Source organism: Antennarius striatus, chromosome 17 (genome assembly GCF_040054535.1).
Source record: "Antennarius striatus isolate MH-2024 chromosome 17, ASM4005453v1, whole genome shotgun sequence".
Lineage (NCBI taxonomy): Eukaryota > Metazoa > Chordata > Actinopteri > Lophiiformes > Antennariidae > Antennarius > Antennarius striatus.
In genome coordinates, this window is record NC_090792.1 from 11,428,309 (window position 1) to 11,450,034 (window position 21,726).

Genomic DNA, 21,726 nt, shown 5'->3' on the forward strand with positions numbered 1-21,726 from the left:
ATTGTGTCTGAAACTCCCAAGATGTTCATTGAACTCATTTTGTTCCACTGTCAATAACAGCAAGCCCGTCCAGGGTTACTGTCTGATCTGTGGTGGTCACTTTTATATCAATAATGTAGGGTTACTGAATGTGTGGAGTTGGATGCCATGAGAGGCGGGCTTTACATGTTTTAAGCCAATCATAAGACGCGCTCTCCTTTTTCCTCTACTTCCATTGGTTACAATCTGTCTGTGCATCACGTCGAAGATGTGTGTTTTTTAATCAGTTAGCTAGCAGATATTAACGAATTCCATCCGTTTCCCCCGTAATACTACATATATTATACATTTTTAAACAACATTAGATTCATGATGCTTTTCTGCTGCTAACGGTAAGTTTGTCTCACACCACTGACCATCCAGGTTACCAACCTGCTGTTATTTACCTGTTAGTAGTAACATGCTAAAGGAGAGTCAAGCTAAAGACGTGCTGCTATCGCGAGCTAATATTGTAATAGCTAGCTAACGCACAGCGATAACAACGTTCTAAGAGAAGTCTAGGAGAAAACTTTGTCTTGGGTCATGACCTGGAGGGAAAATGACTTAATTTGAGTTGTTCAGGTATTAACTTTAGAGGCTAAACCGATGTTAGCGCGTCCTCAGGCTAACATTACGGCATCTGTGATGTGTTATCATGGCAACTTGGCAGCTGGTGCTGCTGTGTCGTGTTTTAATATTTGTGTTTAGAACCGATTGATGATCTTGGGTCCTTTGAAACTACACCTACTTTTTTGAAGATTTGTTTTCTAAGGTCGTAATTATTTAAAATGTCAATTCACTGAAATACGGTATACAGGGATGATCGGACTACATTCTGTTATGATGTACCTAGTGGGTTAGACAATACGGACACACCTATCCTGTTGTGATGGAATGATTTTACAAATGAAATTAAGTTTATAAAAGACGAAATTAAATGAACAGTAAATCATATGGAATTATTGGTCTAATTCAGCGAAATGTAATATGATCGATAATGCTCAAGCAGGTTATTACAGGAAGTCAAACATGCAATTTCAGTATATAGCTAGACTGACAACTCTCATGAGCTACATTCACCTTCCTTAGAAGAAAGTCTTAGTAATTCAGTCAGCAGAAAGGGTAGTACAGTTTACAGCAGGTCAAATTCTGTATTGTTTACTAAGGACACATTGTGTAATACACTAAATTAGAGGCACAGGCAAGGAATGCTGTTGTATTGATGGCAGTGATGATAGTGGGTCAGTGCATCACTGGTTTGGTCATTTGTGATCTAACTGAAGAACTGTCTAACTGAAGGTGTGCTTCATTACAGATAGCTTCATTGTGTACGCAGCAATGAATGGACACCGTTCTTCACCTGTGTGGAGATGACCTGCAACCCCTTCGGGAATGGTCAGAATGGGGCCAGACGTGCCCCTTCTTAATGAGTACAAGCAGGAGTTCTTCTGGAAACGCTTCCCCCAGACAGTGTTGGGGGGTCCACGTTTCAAGTTGGGCTATTGTGCCCCACCGTATGTCTACGTCAATCAAGCTGTTTTGTTCTTGACACCATGGCTTTTTGGGGGCATTGGTACTCTCCTCTGCCAGCTGCAGCTCCTTCAGGAGCTCCATGCCACAGTGCTGTCTGGTATGCTCATGTTTGGGGCTGCAGCAGCTGTCCAGGCCCTGGCATTATACGCAGCACGAAGGAGCGGCACAGTGGAGAGACTTGGTGCCCCCAACATCCTGATTGATGAAGAGGAAGTGGAATTCACCCACTGCGTTAGCCCAGAGACAGTCCGATTCATTGCCCCTGGGAAGAGGTTTGGGCTCAATGTTGTGCTGCACACAGTCCTTGCTGGGGTGCTTTGTGGCTTTGGGACATGGTATGTGTTACTGGGCAGACTGACTGCTCTGTATGGCAGCATTTCTGTATCTCTGGTCATCTTTGTCCTGACTTGGGTGACTCTGTGTATAGCTGAGTATTCCCTCATTGTGAATACAGCGACAGAGACGGCAACTTTCCAAGCACAGGACACGTACGAGATCACTCCACTCACCCGGCCCCTGTATATTTTCATTTTTATTACTGTGGACGTAGCTGATAGGTGAGCAACAGCAAAATAATGATTGAGAAGACCAATGTATGCTAATGTATTTACAATGCTTGCTGTAATTATGAGTAATTAAATAATATCATTGTTTTGTGTAGGTTTTCAGGCCCCATTCCTGAGCTCCAGTTGGCCAGCCAGATTCTTCATGTGTTATTCCTTTTCTTACCTCTGCTGTGGGCACTAGGTTTATTGCCTCCACTGGATGCCTTACTCCTCTGGGGTATGGAACAGGCTCTTGTGTTTGGATTAGGAGGCTCACCCATGTCCAGCAACCTCAGGTAGATATAGGTTGAACATGCATGGCACTCTTCAGAATTCTCCAGTGCATTGAGAAATAGAAAACACACAGGCAAATAGCACAAAAAGAGAGACATGCAAATGAATGATGCAGATTTGTCCTTTTCATAGCTTGTTATTAGATAGTATAGAGTAATATATTATCATTACATGTATATTACCTGTACCTGGTATTAGTTATTACATGTACATATACATGTTATAATTTCACTGGGACCACTGATTTTAAAGCTGTTTTTTAGTAGGCGCATTGTCCATGCATTTCATTAATATATTTTAATTTAATGTCACCCTGACTACATAGAAATCTCATATATTGAGTCCGACAAAGCTCTCATTTGGAGTAAATACTCTCAAAGTCTTTCTGTGTCTCCTCATACCAATTTCAAGTTGTCCAACAGAAAAATATTACAGTAGCGTGTGCAGCCTCAACACTGACTATGTGCATAAATGCTGTCCCACAGGTTGCTGTTGATGTTTGGTGTGTCTGCCAGCATAGCTGTGTGTAATTATTTCATCCCCTCATCGCTGGGTGTGGTTATCTTCTCCGTGTCCATGGGGTTTCTGCTCAGCCTTGACCTCAGCCAGGTTGGCACACTCTGCAGAGGTCCCCAGACAGCCTTTGGGAATCGTGGACTTTGCAGAGGGGAGTCACCACCACGTACTTCTAACCCTTTTGGCTGGACTCTTGGTTGCAGAGAGTTCCTGGTATATTTAAGCCTGCTTCTGGTAGCAATGACAGAGGCAGGATTGTTGCATCATTTCTTCGGTTCAGTTCAGTCACAGAGCCTGGTTACAGGACCCCAGGCACCTATTGGCTATCTTCTCCTTGTACTCTACTTGATCTGTTGGGCTCTCAGAGAGATTCAAGGCGCCTATCTATTTGGAGGAGTTTTCATCAATCCCCTGTACCCTAAAGGCATATCAAGTGTGCAGACTTTCAAGCAGCGGAACAGATGGTTGTATGTTGCTGCAGCAATCAGAAGAGTCCTCCTTCATCTTGGTGAGTTTGTTATAATCTACAAAGTTAACATCTCTTAAGTGTGAAAACAATACCTGAATTTATTTTTAACATGAATGGAATGTTTTTCTTTGCAGTGTCTCCATTTGCAATGATTGCTTTCTTGTCAATGGACAAATCTCTACACCTTCTCCATAGGGTTTCCCTCAGTGTGGGATTCACACGAGCATTTAGAGTGGTATGCTCACAGTCACAATTTACGTATCCGTATCATTTAATTCATGTATGAGTGTGTGGAGCTCGATTGCGATTGCTCTTTGTTGCTGTGTAGGTGTGGCAGAGTTCAGAGGAAGCTCTGCTGCAAACTGTGGTGGTGGTCCTGATGCAGCTTGCAGCTGGAGTCCATGTGCTATCTGGGTGGGACAACCTGGGAACTGAGGTTCAGCTTCTTCTGGTGAGTTCCACAAAACTGTTTCTTCACATTACAGTAGGTTCATCTTCACTGTAAAGCATATCTGCATTTTCCTAAATTAGACCTAAAGAATTTCATTGTACACTTGTGTATAATGACATTAAAGGCATTCTATTCTAATCTAATCTCAACTATTTTAAACACTGTTGTTACATTTCTCATACTTCTCTCATATGTTTGCTGTGAATGGCACATCCATCTGTTGACACCACGTAGGAAACTCAATTTCTGAACGCAGAGATTTTTACTTATTTATATTTTGGCAAAATTGAACATTGTCCAGTGAACATCGTCACTGGACTCATTCCTTGGTCGCATTTTTTCCCATTTCTGTAGGTACCAGTTAAATTTAGGATCTTTATTGTTATTGTCTATTGTCTTTATTGTTTTCTCAGGTTTGTAGGTAATAATAAGTATCACTGAAAGGGACAACTTCAATAACTTCTAACTACCGTACTTTTCATCAGTGAAATATGCAGCAGTGGTGGTGGATCTTGAGAATTTCATGCTTGTGTGTCCAGGACTCTGTGCGCCTTGTGTCTTAAAACACTTCCAATGTAATAGAGACTAGATTCAAACCATAATATAACCTCAATAAATATAGGGAAATTAATTCTTTCAGTGGAGTCAATTAAATCTAAATACAGTAATATTGTCCTGAAAAGTTAAGAGTTTTTGAATGTGTAGTTGTTTAAGATCATATTGATGTTACATATACGCTACATAATACAAACAAGACTGCAACATCCCGCGACTTACCCTGACCTACTTTCAGGGTAGGTCAGGGTACTCTTTCTATCTCATCCGGTTCCTGAGTGTACAAAATTTGAAATTTGACCTTGACCTAGCTTTCTCAAGGTCAAAGTCATCATCTTAGTTTCATCCGCTTTGCCGCCTGAGTAATGTGCTTTTGTTTCATCTTTATATCTGCAACGGTTATGAGGATATTTGGTGGACATACTAAGGGACGAACAAACACTGACAATTACATCACCGTTTTGAAGCGGGACGTAATAATGTCCCCATTATTGTCCCAGTCACACAAATATCAGCTGGTAGGACCTACTGATGGTCCAATTGTTCACTTCTCTTCATGGTTGCTTTTCTGATCCAGGTTGGCCTCGTGACTGACAGGCTGACCCAGTTTCTTGCCAAGCTTAAGTTCACCTTGACTCTGTTGGTGACATCTTGGACAGAGAAGAAGCAGCGACGCCAGTCAGCTGGAACTCTATTGGCTCTGAATACCTCCCTCTGCCCACTGCTACTGGCAGTGGTGACTCTCTCTGCTCTGCTCTCTGCCCCTCTGTTGCCCCTCTTCACCCTGCCCATCTTCCTGGTGGGGTTTCCCAGGCCTCAGCGCAGCTGGCCAGGCCCTGTAGGCACCGCCTGTCCCTGCCCAGACTCCATCTTTTACCAGCAGATGAGTGGAAGTCTGGCCTATGCTCTGAGGATGGCCTTTGCAAGAGGATCATTGGGTTAGTGGTTCATATTTGATACGTCATGATGTATTGCTATTTTAGCATTTACGAGATTTGCAAAACTGTCTGAACATCTCAATATCTGTTACGCTGTTCATTGCTCTCTGAGAGCACAGCTTATTTAATTTAAATAATGCGGCAAATAATATTCATTTTGAAGAAAATCAATTTTTCCAACCTATCATTCAGAAGCTCCCAAGTATTTGTCTCCCAATAATTGGGTTTTTGAAATTCATTCACCGGTTATTTGGATTAATTGAGTTTTAAAGTAAAGAACTTCTAAATTGAAACAGGCTAGTGCAGTCACAGTACCAATTGAACACATACCTGGGCCTTAGCATGTCTGGTGGTATTGCTGGTTGCAGCTTTCTTCTTAATAAATTTATTTCCAGCATCCAGCAGCAAAAGTGACCTTCAGTCAAAAAGCTGCAGCAAATAAAACCTAATTGCAGATGTAGGTGACGACATGCTGGAACTAAAGAAACCTTGAACTGTACTCCTGCTGCAAAAAAAAACAACTGTTTACCCATTTAGTCAATGTTTACTGGTCCACAGAAACCTGAACTGGAGAATCAATATTTTTATTTCTGCATTCTACTTAAAAATGTGTCCTACAGCATGTTTAAGGCATAGAGGAAGATGCAGCTTTATTTGCCATTAGAAAACCCATCCAGACACAGAGAGAACATGCAAACTCTACATAGAAAGGCCACGTTGGGATTTGAACCCCTAACATTGCTGTGATGCAACAGTTGTAACCACTATGCCACCATGTTGTGGTAAAAACAATTGAAAGAAACAACTAAAAACAGCATTTAAAGACTAATGACAGTTTAACCTGTGTTCTCTGTTACAAGCAGCCATAAAACTTAACAGAAAATATATATCCATATCCTGATATATCATGCTGTAATGAGTCATTTTCCATTTACAGAGATTCTAACTAATCATGATGTTTGATCTGCTTTAAATACACTTTATGGGTGAGGTTTTTTCTTTTTAGATAATGGCAGCAGTACAAAAATTAATGAACAAAATTTTGAAAGTAAATTGACATGACTATCAGAAAAGTACAATTTTATTGCTGTCTGGATGTAACATGGAGCACCTGAAGTCTTCTCTTTAGGTGCTTAAACAGATTTGTTGTACTGTCGTGTACAACAAATCTGTGTTCAGTAGTTACGGAACACATCATTAAATCTTTGTATAAAATAAATTAGGATCATTTAGGGTGACGATTTTTAGCTGTTACTTGTTTGCGAGTAGAACCATGTTTTAACCCATGGGTGAGTGTGTGTTTTGTTATTAATTGTGACATCGGGATGTGGCATCATAGTTGTGATTAATGAGATCACTTCAGTTTATGTCATCGTCCCCACTTCTGCAGTGTTGTTGGCTGTTTTATTCAAGTTTTATTGTTTCTGTGCATCAAACAAATTCTAAATGTATTAATATAGTGTCTCACATAAATTGCTCTACCACTCCGCACTGCACTTTCCCAGGTCTTGAGAAAGTCACATGCCAACATTGAATTAAAGCAGATGAATGGTTATCATGACAGACAAATTATAGAGACAGAGAAAAGCAGATTCCTTCGTTGTGTTAGACTACCACATTATTCTGATTTCAATTCAAATTTTGCTGTTATTCTTATGCAGGTAAAGATATTCCAGGGCCATAACATTACACATACCACTCTCAAGAGTTCCAACAAAATTCAAATTATTTTTGACAACAATGTGTTTTGACTTGTACTATTGCTGCGACTGAACTTTTCTATAGGTCAAGTAGTAATGTTATGCACATCAATGAGCACTGGAGCATCACCTCATATGGTTTAATAGTAAGAGGAATGTTGTGAGCAGCTCTGTGGTATTGCTGGCAGAAATGTGAGCCTGCATGATCCAGTTAAGCTTCCTGTGAAGTGACCCAAAAAAAAGCTCTGATCTGTATTCATTACATCCAAATGTTTCTGCACCATTAATCGTGTAATACTCCGAAGGCTGCAAGAGCTGCTGCTTGGATTTTGTTAGGGGCTTTATCAGGAGGGGATGTCAGAAAAGTGGTGCAAATAGAGAATCATTATTTATGGATGGATGATTCAAAACTGAATAGAAGAGCAGAGATCATGTCATCATGTTTATTTATTTGGGGGTGGAGTACTGCTCCTGGCAATGTTCATTTGAATTGTTAACATTGAGGGAGTGTTGAGCAGGGAAGTAATCTACCCAGTGTGTCACTTCCCATCCTGAGGTATTGGTATGGGCTATTCTGAGCTGTTGTTATGGGACATGACATTATTCTTCACCACAGTATACACATCTTAAAAGAAAAGTGTTGCCATTTGTTGTTTTTATAAGTTGAAATCAACATCTGTGTGCTGCTTTCTGATGAAGAAAACAAAACCCATTCAAGATGGTTTTGGGGCCTAATGGAAAGCTAAGGCCATGAATAGATTCAATATTTAGATCTCTGCAGTCATCCAGTTATAACAGTATCATGACCTTCTTGTACAACTGTGATGGTAAGCATCTCCCTGCAGCTCATCCAGTCGCCATGTTATAAACATAGTCAGCAGAGGGACGCAAGGCTGATGCAAAATGAAAGGGATGTGGACCCAGAGTCCCTATATGTATGTGTGTTACATTATGTACAAAGCCACACTGTTCTTCCCTAATTACCCTCAAAGCACACATAATATCCTCTAACATGAGTTGCTTGACTGATTTTTATTCCCCAATCTTTTGTAGGTTCTTTAGCCCCTGGCTCTCATTTTCTTGGCCGCTTTCAGGACCGTATGGTCTGGATAATGATCCTGGAGAGAGGATATGGCTACTGTACAGTCAATATTAAGGTGGTGTATGCTTTTGTCTTACTTTTTAGAATCATCGCAGTCATTTAAAACAAGGTTAAATAATGCAGGCGTTGTTACAGGGTCTGGAGCTGCAGGAGACATCTTGCCACACAGTGGAAGCACGAAGGGTGGATGAAGTGTTCGAAGCTGCTTTTGAACGTCCTGAGCGTCTGGGGTTTACACAAGGGTTTAACCTGCACTGGGGGAATGCCCTTACTCCTTGTGCTACCCTTGCAGTAAGAGTCTACTCTGATGCCCGAAATGTTCTCTCTGGCATCATTGACTCTCATGACAACTTGCGGAAACTTCAGGATGACTTTCTCAAATCGTTGGTATGGTTGCTTCTTCGATATTGTGTGCAAAACCATAAAAGAGTTCTATGGGGCAGTGAAGAAGGGCCAGGAGTTGGAGCCAGAAAGTCCCAGTCTTCCCAGTTGGCCCAGACTACATGTAACCAGCCACCTGAGGCTGTCATAGTGGAATCTAATGTGTCTTCTCTCAGATTCAGACAGGACAGCTCCAGTTTGACCTCCTTTGGGGATTGGTCAGATGAGGATGATTTATTTGGACCCCAACCAACCAGGCGGACTGTTGCATTAGTGACTGCAGAGGCCCAGCCTGGACACATGACATTGCAGACAGGGGCCTCTCTGCCTGGTTCCGTGGAAATGGACAGTCTTTTTGAGAACATGGCTCTCTCTGCCCTGCAACCACTGCAACCTCTGGGTCTGGGCATCACAGTGCCAGCAGCAGATAAATGCCATAACCCAGAAGTCTTCAGAGAGAGTCCCAGCTCTCTCCCTCAGCTGAACTTCAGCTGCCCTCAGTCAGAGGTATTCAACCTGCCGACGGGCTGGAGGACAGCTCCTTTGCTGCCATCCCGATTGCTGCAGCTCAGGCCTTTGTTTCCAGAGGACTGGTTTCGTTTCACCTTGGGGCAGTTCGGGCCTGCTGTGCAGGGCGAGACTACAGAGGACATGACTAAAGCCCTGAAGGAGGATGAAGTCTTGAAAGAGCTGCACACACGTGTTGCACTTTCATGTCTCATCTCTCTGGGTGCAGAGTCTGCTTTTACAAGCCCCAGTTATGTCTACAGACTCTATTGTGGAGATATACCTTGGACAGAAGGACTCAACTGGCTCTCCTCAAGTAAAGAACTTTACCAACTTGCACTTCGTGCTTTCAGGTAAACTTTCAGTTTTGTAGCAAAGTTTTGTTAATTACCACCAGAGCTTACTTATGGCAGAAATAGATGTTACATCACTAAACTTTTCATTTGTTTGCCTTAAGGTTCAGTTTCAAGCTGTTGTTTGATCAAGCAAGTCTTGGGCCCATGGAGTCTCCCGAAGAACTGTTCAGCACCTTGGAGGAATACGAAAGGGATTGGTATATCGGCCTGGTGACTGAGAAAGGCTGGCACGACAGTGTTCTTCAAGAGAAACCCTTCCTATTCTGCTTAGGACATGACCTCACCATGGTAACCCCACTGGTTCACTTTTAGTGTAAACTATAAAATACACATACATATTTGCTGATGCTTTATCCATAGCATATTTCTATTCAGACACTGGAATAAAATTTGGTTTGTCATTTCAGAGACCAGCTCAGTGAAATATTTCTATTCATTACTCTTTTTTTTCCCCACAGGGAACCTACACAGGAAGAGTCCTTTCCTTACAGGAGCAGCTAGTGCATGTGGGCCGTCTAAATGGAGAAGGTGTACGAGGTCAGTGGGCAAACCTGTCCTGGGAGCTCCTGTATGCCACTAATGACGATGAGGAGCGTTACAGCATTCAGGCTCACCCCTTCATGCTAAGGAACCTAACTGTTCAGGCAGCTGATCCTCCTTTAGGATACCCCATTTACTCCTCAGCCCCTCTTCACTTCCCCTGCCTCTGACATGTGGCTTCTTCTGCCCTCCTGTTGAACACTCTCTGTGAATAGGGTTAATTATTTGGTACAGTCACAGAAAAGTCTGAAATATATTCATTTCCAAAGTTAAAGGATGTTAAGAAAATCATATTTGGAAGCCCGGCAAAGACAATAACTGCATTCAGGGTTATTGAATGTTTTGAAACTTTTGACACAAGTCAGGTACAGGAGACTTATGCCGGTATGGGAATCAACTTTTTTTTTTTACATTACTTTTTGTGGTGTATTGTTTCCTACACCAAGAGAGGGAGAAGCAGGCATTGCCTGTACTTTTGTACAAGTTGCAGAATACTCTAAACAAATAATAAATGACAATGTGGACTACCTCCTAGAACAGCACATTAAAATGAAAAAAACAAAACAAAAAGCAGGATGATGTTTCCACAGAAGCACAGTTTTGTGGTTTTATGAAAGTTTAACCTGAAAAAAGATGTCAATAAATGTACTCACTTCCCTGTTGGAAAATATTATGAATACCTCTGGTTTTATTGGGCTTCAAACTTCACAATTTCCAGGTAATTTCCCTTCATGACAAAACCAGGACAAGGATATTCATGTTTAAAGATATCAAGGATGTGCCTTTGGTATGTCTTGCCGTGTGGTCAAGGTGTTTAGTGCTATTGTTTTGTTTACAGTTCACTTGTTTACAATCAAAATATGGTAGTTAAATGAATTTTTCTCTTGTAAATATTTTTATATGTGTAACTGTATAAAATTATAATAAAATAATATTGGCAGAAGCATTGGTTTTGTGTTTCACTAAAACAAAATCGTTCCAAATAGAATTTCATTGGAAAATTCAAGTCTTCTGAAGTTACCTTCTGAAAGGAAAGCTATATATCATGAAGGCTCTTGACCAGGAGCTCACAGTCCAATGACATACAGGATTTACTTAACATTAGAAAACAAAACCATTAACATGATAGACCATTCAATGATTTAGTGAGAAGAGGTCAGACTTGACACATTGTTGAGGCAAAAAGACAGGACAAAGTAAAAGGACAAAGCAAAAACTCAGCATAACTTTAATAATACAGATAATTTCATTTAAAATTAGTTACAATAAGCAAAACATTCATCAACGATTTGATTAACTATTCGAATTCTAATCAAGACATGGTTTAAGCAGGCAGAAATATCTATTGAATTGTCTTCAATTTAGGATTTGTCAAACAATTATTTCTTAAAGTGTAAAACTAAAATGAACCACAGAGAACTGCTCCTGTTCACTGGCTTCTATGACAGATTTTTTTTTTCTAGCCAACTCCATCTGAATTTATTTACACACTTGTTGAATCACAGCCAGCTGGGATTAAAGTCAGAAATAAATTGACCCATCTGCTCGTTTTCTGACAACAAAATGATAAAACTTGTTTCAAACTATTGTTTGTAATACTTGATGAACCTTTTAGATAAACCTTTTCTAATTTTTTATTTGTTCCATGATGTCACTCTCATCACAATTTTAATTTTCATGGCACAACCACCATCCTGGTTGAGAAATGTGGGTTTTACTCCACTCCTGGTTTTATTATCACCCAAATAGTTTTCCTTGTAGTTTAATGGCAAAAAACTAAAATATATGCTGGAAGACCTACTACTTGAATTAAACATTCCATATGAAGTCCAAGCGATTCATCTTTAGCAATGACCTTACTTTCAGGATGTCTTGAGCTTTCTGAAGTACGATGAGTCTGCATCCTGGAGAAAAAAAAACAAAGAGGATTTAGCGACAGTACTGGACTGGACTGCTTCCTAGTGACATTCTCAATCTGTTGTAAATAAGTGGGGGCCGTCCAAGATCCAGACAGACTTTCTTTATTCCTTAATAAATATGAGTGTGTGATGTTCCGATATATACCCTATTGAGATATGACCTTTCTTCATGTACTGCAGCTGTCACTGCCTACACAGGCTAACACACACAGTGAACAATCAATCTGCACCACAAGGAGGGAGTCACATTAAATCTCTTAAGAATCACACAAGGACAATAACAGCTGAGACCCCCGCAGCAAGAGTCAGTTCTCCATAGTTGCTGCCACAATTGTCTTTATTCAGGTACTATTAGTTTTCTGACGTATCCCTCATTCCAAGGTCTAACAGAAAAAGGTCAACCACACATAATGTAACAGCAAAATCAAACTGAGAAAAAGAAAACAACTAGCCTGACATCATGACAATAATTTTTGAGTGATTTTTTAAAGAAAGATTTCCATGAACGAGATGAAACACCTACCAGACCAGCTTGGAAATTGCGGACCCTTCTTCTCCCAAAGGAGTTCATGATGAACCGACCAAATGTGGGAGTGTACTGCCACAAGTAACACAACAAGAGGAAGGGCTGCTGCGAGATCCACATCTCATTGACACCATTGGTCATTCCAACGAGCATTAAACGGGCACAGCGGCTTGTTGGCATCTTATGGTCCTGGTTACCAGGACTGTGCAGAGGCTTATGTGATGAAAGAGAAAAAGTTAATTGAAAAATAAAGCTACAGATATGTTGTAGCTGATAACACACATTACAAATACAACAGAATTATTATGTTCACTATTAATGGTTCTATAAAAATAAAGCAAATTACCTTGTTCAATTGCTCTGTGAACACATTCTGGACAATTTGTGATACCACAGGTCCTGGACACACTAGGCTGATGAGTATGTTTGGATGTTCACTTAGTTCAATCCGGAGTGAATTAAAGAAACCCTTTAGACAATATAATTACAGACAAAAATAGATATATAAGATCCTATTAATATATTTATTAATATCTAATATGAAATTTGAATTATAATGTTCAGAAGTCATCTCCAAAAAACATGGTTGTCCGAGAAATACTGGAAAAAATTTAGTCATCTTTAACTTATTAGAAAACACTGTGTTTTGAATGACTGTTGTACTTTTTAATCTGTTCGCTCTTTACCTGAAGAGCATGTTTGCTAGCCGTGTAGCCTGTTGCCAGGGGCACGCCCATCAGTCCAGATATACTGCTGACAGTGACAATGGCCCCACAGCCTTGCTGTATCATGTGAGGCAGCACCTGCTTAGTGATGGAAACTGTACCCAGGAAGTTGAGCTCCATCAAGGCCTGATATACATCAATACTCGCCTCTGTCGCAAGAGAGCGCTGACTTCGCCCACCATTGTTAACTAGCACGTCAATCTGAAAAGTCACAAAAAAATATACAGATCTCAGGAATTGAAGTTGAATAGTAAACTCTTTTAACTTATAATAGAATTCTTTCACTTGGTGTCAGTTACATATTCACATGATATAACAGCAATAGAACAAAAATTGTGCCAATTTAACAAGCTGTCTTTCAAACAGGGAAAAGTGGACATCTATTACAGTATAAAACAGATAAATGGTTATGTAAAAGTTATTAAGTTGTCAGTCAAACAAAAAATAGTCAAAGTAGTAAAATATTGTATTGTAATAAAGTAATTGCAACAACTTAACATGTCCAAAGTGCTGGATCACAGCTTTTGTTTTTTCTTCATGTGACGATCTCTCCATTAGATCAAGTGGAAGAACAAGAATACTGTCACTCTGAAGATCGGAGCACTCTTGTGAAATAAATGACAGAAATAGTAGAGTAACATTTAGTCGGCTGAATGAAGCAATATTGCAGCTTTCAATAAAAAGAATCTCTCACCTAAACAATGACGTTTCACCCTATTTAGTTCGTCCTCACGCCGAGCAGACAGGATGAGACGTGCGCCACACTTTGCAAGCTGGTAGGCTAGCTCCTCTCCAATACCACTAGAAGCTCCAGTGACCCACACCACTTTCCCCTTTAGTTTATTCTCTGAATAAAGGAAATAAACAGAAGGAGGTATTTCATACTGCATGCCAGATTTGTAACTAATATCAAAACTGAATAACACCAACTTTATCAGGATTGACCAATCACTGGTTCTGGTCTGGTTCAATTACCATGGAAACAATTTGAGATAATTAGATTCCCAGACTGCTGTTTCCCTATTGTTTCTATTTTGCTAAAACTCATTCAGAGAAAAGCACTGTACCTTATTGTTACAACTTTATTTCAGATGTCTTCTAATTTGTGTTTTGTTGTGTGAAAAATCCAATCAAAATATACTATAGCACTTATGGTGTTCTTCTTGACAATGCTTTTTGCCTCTAAAGTTGCTCTTTATTAGTGTGGCTCAATATGCAAAACACGATGACGTTTCTCAAGGGGATTTATAACATCTGCAAGTTTCACTGAATGACGGCGCATAAAAAACAAAAATTGAAAATAAGTATTCTTAGGAAAGGAAATGGCTTGTCTCAGACTTCGGCCAACAGTAAGTACTGCAGTCTTGTCTGTGGTTTTTAAACCACTAATAATTAATGTTTTCAGTACAATTCATTACAATATACAATTAACGCATAGACATTAGAGAGTAGTCCTTGTGAAACCCCTAAGGAATTTCTTTCCTGCAGCTGTTGCGAATTAATGAAAACCTAAACACTAAAAGAAAAAGGGTGATATCTTAATAGTTTCTTTTTAAATCAGATTGTGATGAAAATACCATTAAATAAAAGCTGGCATACTGATCCTTTGCCCCATCTTCAGGCTTTGTACAAATGTTGACTTTGTACAGCAAAAAGGAAGGATTGGTCTCTTGTGCCAATACTTTTGAAAGTATGTTCTGTATGTTCTCTTCCTGTAGAAACGTCTTTAAGAAATACATGTCTCCTCCATTTACAGCAGGCATAGGTTCAATTTAAGTGAACAAAATTGATTTAAACATGGATTCCACCTATGAGGTGAAAATTAGTGCTGATTGTGCTAGTTCATGTATTTTTATACCTGTAATTGAGGCCTTCACCATATTAGTTAATTTGAGCCAATGCAGAATCCCATTTCCACTGGGCAGCTGAAGGACTCATCTACCAGCAAAGATTAAATGTACCTTTAAGAAAAGACTGGCTGATAAATGATGGAGCTTGATTACATCTCCTTATAATACAACCGCTGGGACAACAAATTAGGCTAATGATGGGAACAATGTGCATCGTTCACTATATACAATCCACTTCTTTTTTGATAAAATATTTTTCTGTTTTGTCATGCATTTGTGTATATTTCTTTATCGACCTCCTATAATATTTAGTTTGGAATGTACTGTATTTCCTTTTATACATTTAAATGGTTCAACAGTAAAAAAGAAGTTGGCAGTCAGAATCAGAGACAACTGCAATATTAATATAAAAGTTGAAACCTTGAAACTTGTTTTTCACTGACATATTACCTTGAAGATAATGTTATTATAAAACACTTTTTTTTTCCAAGACAGGAGACAACAGAATTACCATTGGCAGCCTGACATAAAATGTTTTACACTTTATTAATATTAAAGTTTTTTTTTAAATGCCAGAATGCAACAAGTTAAAGAATGTGTGAGCAGAATAACGGAATCCAAATCCAACAAGTAGTAACAAGGGGGCCACCAATGTTCACCTGTGTTCTGCATGGAGAAGGGTCGTCATTACGGTGGTATTGCACGAATGTGCGTAAAAGGCTGAACTATAAGGGCAGATGAGGACAGGGTTCTTACCTGGTTCATGTCCAAACCGACTCGCCCACAGCAGAGTGAAATCTGCGTCGGCGACGATAAAAATCGCAAGACAAATAAGCAAACACAGTGGTATAAGATACCACAGTGCAGTTAAAACGCAGCAGTCCATTGTAGCCGACTTAACTACTGTCACTGGAAAGTCTTTTAACGTCGTTGCGTCTTCCGGTCCTTCCCCAGTCCTCACCGCGACCTAACCGGAAGGTGTAGCTCGTACTAATCACAACATTTCAGTCTCCCTAGCTTCCTTGCTACGGAACTAGCTTGGAGCAGGAAGAGCTCTCGAAATCTAGCGAGAGTATGTTTTTGACGCGGACAGGTTTCATTTTCGTCTAATTTTTCAGTCTCAAAATGTATTTTCTGCGTCACAGTATTGTGGGGATAATATGTTAAAATTAAAGGAAATGGAACTAATATGTAGTTGGATGAGTACTGGACGAAAAAAAATTATTTCACTATTTTTTCTCCTCACATACAAGTAGACTTTGGACTTCTCGCGAGATTTCTCAAGGGACGCGACAGCGTCTGAACACACGTAACTCACTTCTTGTAGAAACTATGCACTATGAGGAATAAAATCCACCACGTTTTTCAGTTTATTACTGTGAAAAAATAATGTAATTTGTCCAAAATAATTTTATTAATTTCACCCTCTGTTCTAATATCTCTATTCAAACCAAATACAGATGTGTGTCATGACTGTCTTCGGATGCAATAAGTTCTTGCTCTGCCACAACTCTTCATGATATATTTTTCATAGAATCCAATGTGCAGCATGTGTCATGTCTCCTGATTTAAAGTGTTCCATTTTCAGATTTATTAATAACATACTACAATTACAGTAACATTAACAGTACAGAGGGTATTGGGGTTAAATTCAATGATCTAATCATTCAAAACACAGGCAGCTATAAAACAATTAAATGTATAAACATAGCTACATCATAAGGAAATTGGACAAGAGTTATAGCTTTGAAAAATGAATAAGGAATCATACAAATTATTTAAAATCAGTTGGTCTTTAAGATACTCTCATCAGGGAATCATGTTCAGAATTAAAGTTATGAGAAAACTAAAGAAATCTTACCTTGCAAACATGATGTTTGCCTAAAACACAAACTTTTTTTTTCTATTTTACAATATAATATAAGCAGCCTTCTTCGGGAGTGTGAGCTGACAGTGGGAGGTGTCAGCTCACCTCCCGGTCACTGCTGAGGCCCCATTGAGCAAGGCGCTGTCCCCCATACAAGCTGCTCAATTGGGGCGCAACGTGAAGTCGCTGCCCGTCACTCTGCTTCCCCCTGTACAAATTGCCCCTAGTGTGTTGTGTGTTTGTTTCAGGGCCCTGTACACAACAATGTACGCATGTCTAACGTGCAGTATATATGTATAGTCTGAGTGAAGAAATAATTTCCCCGCTGGGGATTAATAAAATAAAGTTTCTTTCTTTCTTTATTCTATTATATGGCATTCAAAGTTAAAAGCATACATAACGCCAATCAGTCTGCACTGTGGGGAAGAAGTCAAATTCACTAAGATACTGTATCAACCAGCTTCTAATTAGTCTCAAATGAGGTTATGCAAGCTTTAGTAACATTAATCCCAGCATCCAGCACCACATGTAACCTCTAGTTAAAATGTAGCAGAAAATAAAGATTGTTCGAGAATGTAGGTGAGGACATGATTAACAGACTGTCATATTGTAAACCATTACCCGAGTTATCAACACCCATTCAAATAAAACATTAAATAATATCTTGACTATCCTGCTGTGTTAAGACACTTTTGTCTTGGTTTGGTTTCCAACGGTGTTAAATGCTTTGTTTGACCATTCCCATGCCTGAGTGCTAAATATGTAGCTGGAGTAGTTACATGTGTAAAATATGTCTGGAAACAGCTCGTCTGGCTCTCTGAAAAAGAAAACTCATACCCATGATGGAAAAATAACAAGCCAAAATATGAATGTTTTAGAGTTGTGTAACCATGATAATATAAGGCCATAATTTTTCTTAAATTTCTGGTTCACTAACAGCTACTCTAAAAATAGTCCAGAATGTAATTGTTCTATATATGTCGCTGTATTCATACTAAATTTGCTTCCAAGTGTTCATGAAATAACAGTGAAGCAAGGTGACCATCAGATAAACATATCTACACTTTGGCTTGTCACTCTTTGGTGTGATTTCAGTGTTTTGTCTCATTTGAGACTAAAATCACATTCAATTGGGGAAAAAAAAAATCAAATGAACCTCCCTGATTCTAAATCTGACATATGTTAGGTCTATGCTATTCACCACAATAACTTTGGTCAAAACATTTTCCTCAAATAAGTTTATGCATTGAACATACCAGCTTTAAATTTGTGAATGTTTCTTCCCTCAATCATGCCTCAACCACTCAACCACTCAAGCACACATTCACAACTACGGGCTAAAGCAACAGAGATGTTGTAGCTCATGGCGCTCATGTCAAATACAAATGAAGCATTTTAACACACCCATAAAGCAAACTATCTTCTCATTAGTTTCAAATGAGGTTACACCAGTTTTAAACATGCAATTTGGAATGAGCATTAATTTAGCCAGCTATACTGCTGACAGTGACAATGGCCCCACAGCCTTGCGGTATCATGTGTATCTCTGGCTTCCTCCTCCAAAAACATGCACTTCAGGTTAACTGGCCAGTCCCAAATTTACTGTAAGTGTGAGTGTGTGCGTGCATGTTTGTCTGTGTATATGTGTGGCTCTGCGGTTTACCGGCATCGTGCTCAGAGCGTCCCCTGCAACAGGTGAAGCCTATTTAGAAGATGGATGGATGAAATCTGAAAAGGCACAGAAAATATACAAATCTGAAGAATGGGAAAGTGTGACTTGAATAGTTAACTCTAATGTAGTCTCAATTGGGGTTAAGCAAATTTTATACAGTAGATACCATCTGTAATGGGCATTAATTTGTCCTGGATTATTACTGGTCACAACTTTCTAGATTTCATGCAAGTAACATTATTTCCAGCATCCAGCAGCACATGTAACCTCTAGTCAAAGTGTAGCAGAATGTAAAGATTGTTCAACAATGTAGGAGAGGACATGATTAACAGATTGTCATATTTTAAACAATTTCCCCGGTTATCAACGCACATTCAAATGAAACATTAAACAATATCGTGATTATCCTGCTGTGTTGAGACGCGTCTGATTTGCAGTGCTTACAATGAACCACTGGATTTCTGTTTAAAAGTCACTTTAAGGGGAAAAGCAGCAGCAGAAATGGTCTTTACAATTTTTTGGTGTCCCATGCCACAGAATGAACATGCCAAGTTTGAAGTATTTCATATAATGGTAATCGAGATAGGGGAATGAGAGACAGAAAGAACAATTAATTACTGTATCATGTGAGTCCACACCTGCTTGGTAATGGAAACTGTAACCAGGACGTTGAGCTCCATCAAGGCCTGAAATACATCAGTACTAGCTGTCAGTCAAACAAAAAATGTATCATATATTGACAACTTCTAATTAGTCTCAAATGAGGTTATGCACATTTTAAACATGCCATTTGTAATGGGTATTCATTTGTCCTGGAGTATTATAAATATTGTGAGCCTAATAGCATAGTTGTCTAAGTCATAATGAACGTTTTCTGAAAACAAGTTCAACCAGATGTGCAAATAAAAAGTACGACACAACACTGATTGCCTAACAAATGACCTAACATTGGAGAACATGCCATATTTCTGTCATTGCTTATTCTAAAATGTAGTTACACAATTAAAATAAGTGTAAGTTTCTTTCAGCAAAGAAAAGCAAAATGACCCTGTCGTTTGTTGCACACTTTTTAAGACTGAACTGGTCCATACCAAAGGCATGAACTATTAACAAATACAGTTAAAGAGTGACCTACCTGGCATGTGTCCAAATAGACAAACAAAGTACGTAGAGTAAAGTCTGCATCCACAAAAATAAATGATTTTAAGGTTCTTCCTTTAACCTATAAATCCTTGCTCCAGTTTCTTATGAGTTATTTCTTCCTTTCTGCTCTGTTGATTCTGCGTTCCTAGTTGTTCTTTCAATTAACTCTGGCTTTCAAACATTTGCCTAACATGCCATTCATCTCTGAAATACACTCCAAATACATTTTTAAAAAGTTAAACAAAAAGTTTTAGTTTTTTATTGGTGTATTTTTTGTTTTGTTCAGTTTTTTTTTAATTGTCAATTGTATCAGGACCATAATGCATGGTGATTTTGCACTACACCACATGTTTAGAATACTAACATAAAATGTGTTTTGGATGCCTATATTAGGGTGGTCAAATGTTCCAAAAATAAACGTGATGAAGTCCCTCTAGTGGGTAAAATGTGACAATGGATTTTTATATATGTATTCATCAGGTGTTATTGAAGGATAGTTTGAAAAAACAGGAAAATGAAGTAAACATGAGCTTATAAACACCAAATTATAGGTGGATCTTATACACATTCTATTGATAACCAGAGGGACCTAACTGCTTTAACATTAATGAACCAAACCATTAAGTGATTTGCTGCTCATAGCCACATTGAGTCATAAATGTGGCTATGTTGCTAAAAGTGAGTTCTGGTTATACTGATAATGTTTGTCACGTTATTTTTGATATCTTAAGTAAGGTCTGAATTCAAGTTGTTCCAGTGTTTGTGTCTTGCTCACAGTCTTTCAAAGACAATGATGCCTGGTATGAAGAAATTTTGTCTCTGTATTTAAGGATTATTAGCATTTTATATTTAATCTAAGTTTCAAAAAGTATATTTTAAACTTCCAGCAAGTAATGTCTTCTGTATGTGGTCGGTTAATGTGACCAAGATTACCAGAGAGAAGGGTGACATACAACTATGTTATCACTATAGGAATGGTATAAAATAGGATGTTTCTTTATGATAATACCAGGTTAGAGTGTACAGATATTGATGAGCAGTGGTACAAGCACTGACCTTTGTGGACTCCCAGAAGAAAATTTTGTATCTGCAGGTTATCACTAATTCCTTATTGAAACATAAATGTCCTCATCCTTTAGGTACATGAAACGCTAAAGTGACTGATTCATGTAGACTTTGAATAAAAATGTTGTGATGTACAGAGTCTGTGTGAGTCACTGTTGATCTTAAAGTCAATGGCTACAATTATAATGGCCATTTGTGCTTTAAGATTTGATATTCGTCATTGATTTTCAACATGATTGATATTTGAATACTAATTTAGTTGCTTGTAGATAGTTGTAGTTCACTGGATTAGCAGTTGCAGTGACTTTCTGGAGGCCCAAGGGAGTGACATGTCAAATGATGGAGGTTCATTTGCTTTAAAATATCAATTTATCGAAACCGAAAGTTGTAGTCTCACTTAATTTCCTTGATGAAAAGCAGCAAAGACTCTCTTTGACGTAAATGATCACCTGACACTGGTGTAAGGTGGATGTACTGTAATTGTTTCTTCTTTTCCTCCCCTGAAAATTTTTACCACTAACACATCATCTTGAGCTTCTAACTAATTTCTATGAAGCAATATAATCAATTATTGAATTATCATACATGAGTGTGATCAGAAACATCACATAATTGCACAAATGGTTCACTCATAGAATTTCAAGGTTGCGTGTTAATTCACTAAAAACAAATCCTAAATTCCTATTTTAACATTCAGCTTTATTTTCATTGGATGAGCATAGCTTTCAAGTAAAACTGCACGTGGAAAGTATTCTTATTCAAACTCAAACCAAAAAGTGTCTCTTTTTTGATTTCAGTCCTTTTCTTTAAGGACTAAATTATCTACCAACAAAAGTAAGTTATACAGTTATACAGGACTGTGTATGTATTATGGTGTTAGACAATAGGTGTTGGTGTGAAGCTGTGAGTCCTATATTTGGATGTGTTCTGGAAGTTTATGAGTGTTGCCTGTTATGCAATAGTTGGTTGTATACAGATGTTTAGGTCAAAAATGGCAACTGTTGTGTGAAGACTGCTTCCACCATGGATTGAATCTGTCACATGGTTGGTAAAA

At 38.8% G+C, this 21,726-nt stretch overlaps 2 protein-coding genes across 3 annotated transcripts; one reads left to right on the forward strand and one right to left on the reverse strand.

Moving 5' to 3' along the window:
- Positions 1-234: 234 nt before the first annotated feature.
- On the forward strand, positions 235-10,851 carry pcnx4 (pecanex 4). 2 transcript variants are annotated; one of them, XM_068339151.1, is made up of 11 exons: positions 235-371; positions 1,334-2,108; positions 2,213-2,392; positions 2,876-3,414; positions 3,510-3,610; positions 3,704-3,826; positions 4,959-5,319; positions 8,073-8,176; positions 8,257-9,362; positions 9,467-9,653; positions 9,824-10,851. In XM_068339151.1, the coding sequence occupies exons 2-11, from the start codon at positions 1,411-1,413 to the stop codon at positions 10,073-10,075; spliced, it is 3,651 nt and encodes a 1,216-aa protein (XP_068195252.1). In that variant the 5' UTR covers positions 235-371; positions 1,334-1,410; the 3' UTR covers positions 10,076-10,851. The 2 variants fall into 2 exon arrangements, with proteins under 2 accessions (XP_068195252.1, XP_068195253.1); XM_068339152.1 differs by lacking the exon at positions 235-371 and having other exon boundaries at positions 1,605-1,886; positions 2,006-2,108.
- Positions 10,852-11,117: 266 nt separating this feature from the next.
- Positions 11,118-15,948, reverse strand: dhrs7 (dehydrogenase/reductase (SDR family) member 7). The gene is made up of 7 exons (XM_068339154.1): positions 15,682-15,948; positions 13,770-13,922; positions 13,574-13,680; positions 13,037-13,276; positions 12,697-12,819; positions 12,348-12,563; positions 11,118-11,809 (listed from the first exon to the last, which is right to left on the reverse strand). Exons 1-7 carry the CDS (start codon positions 15,809-15,811, stop codon positions 11,768-11,770), a joined length of 1,011 nt encoding a protein of 336 aa, XP_068195255.1. The 5' UTR covers positions 15,812-15,948; the 3' UTR covers positions 11,118-11,767.
- Positions 15,949-21,726: the final 5,778 nt, after the last annotated feature.

Coding starts and splice junctions, on each gene's coding strand:
- pcnx4 (XM_068339151.1), top strand. CDS start 1,411: ATGGTCAGAATGGGGCCAGACGTGCCCCTTCTTAATGAGTACAAGCAG. Junction 2,109..2,212: donor ACTGTGGACGTAGCTGATAG/GTGAGCAACAGC, acceptor TGTTTTGTGTAG/GTTTTCAGGCCCCATTCCTG. Junction 8,177..8,256: donor ACTGTACAGTCAATATTAAG/GTGGTGTATGCT, acceptor GCGTTGTTACAG/GGTCTGGAGCTGCAGGAGAC.
- dhrs7 (XM_068339154.1), bottom strand. CDS start 15,811: ATGGACTGCTGCGTTTTAACTGCACTGTGGTATCTTATACCACTGTGT. Junction 13,923..15,681: donor TCGGTTTGGACATGAACCAG/GTAAGAACCCTG, acceptor TCCTTTATTCAG/AGAATAAACTAAAGGGGAAA. Junction 13,681..13,769: donor GGTGAAACGTCATTGTTTAG/GTGAGAGATTCT, acceptor TTATTTCACAAG/AGTGCTCCGATCTTCAGAGT.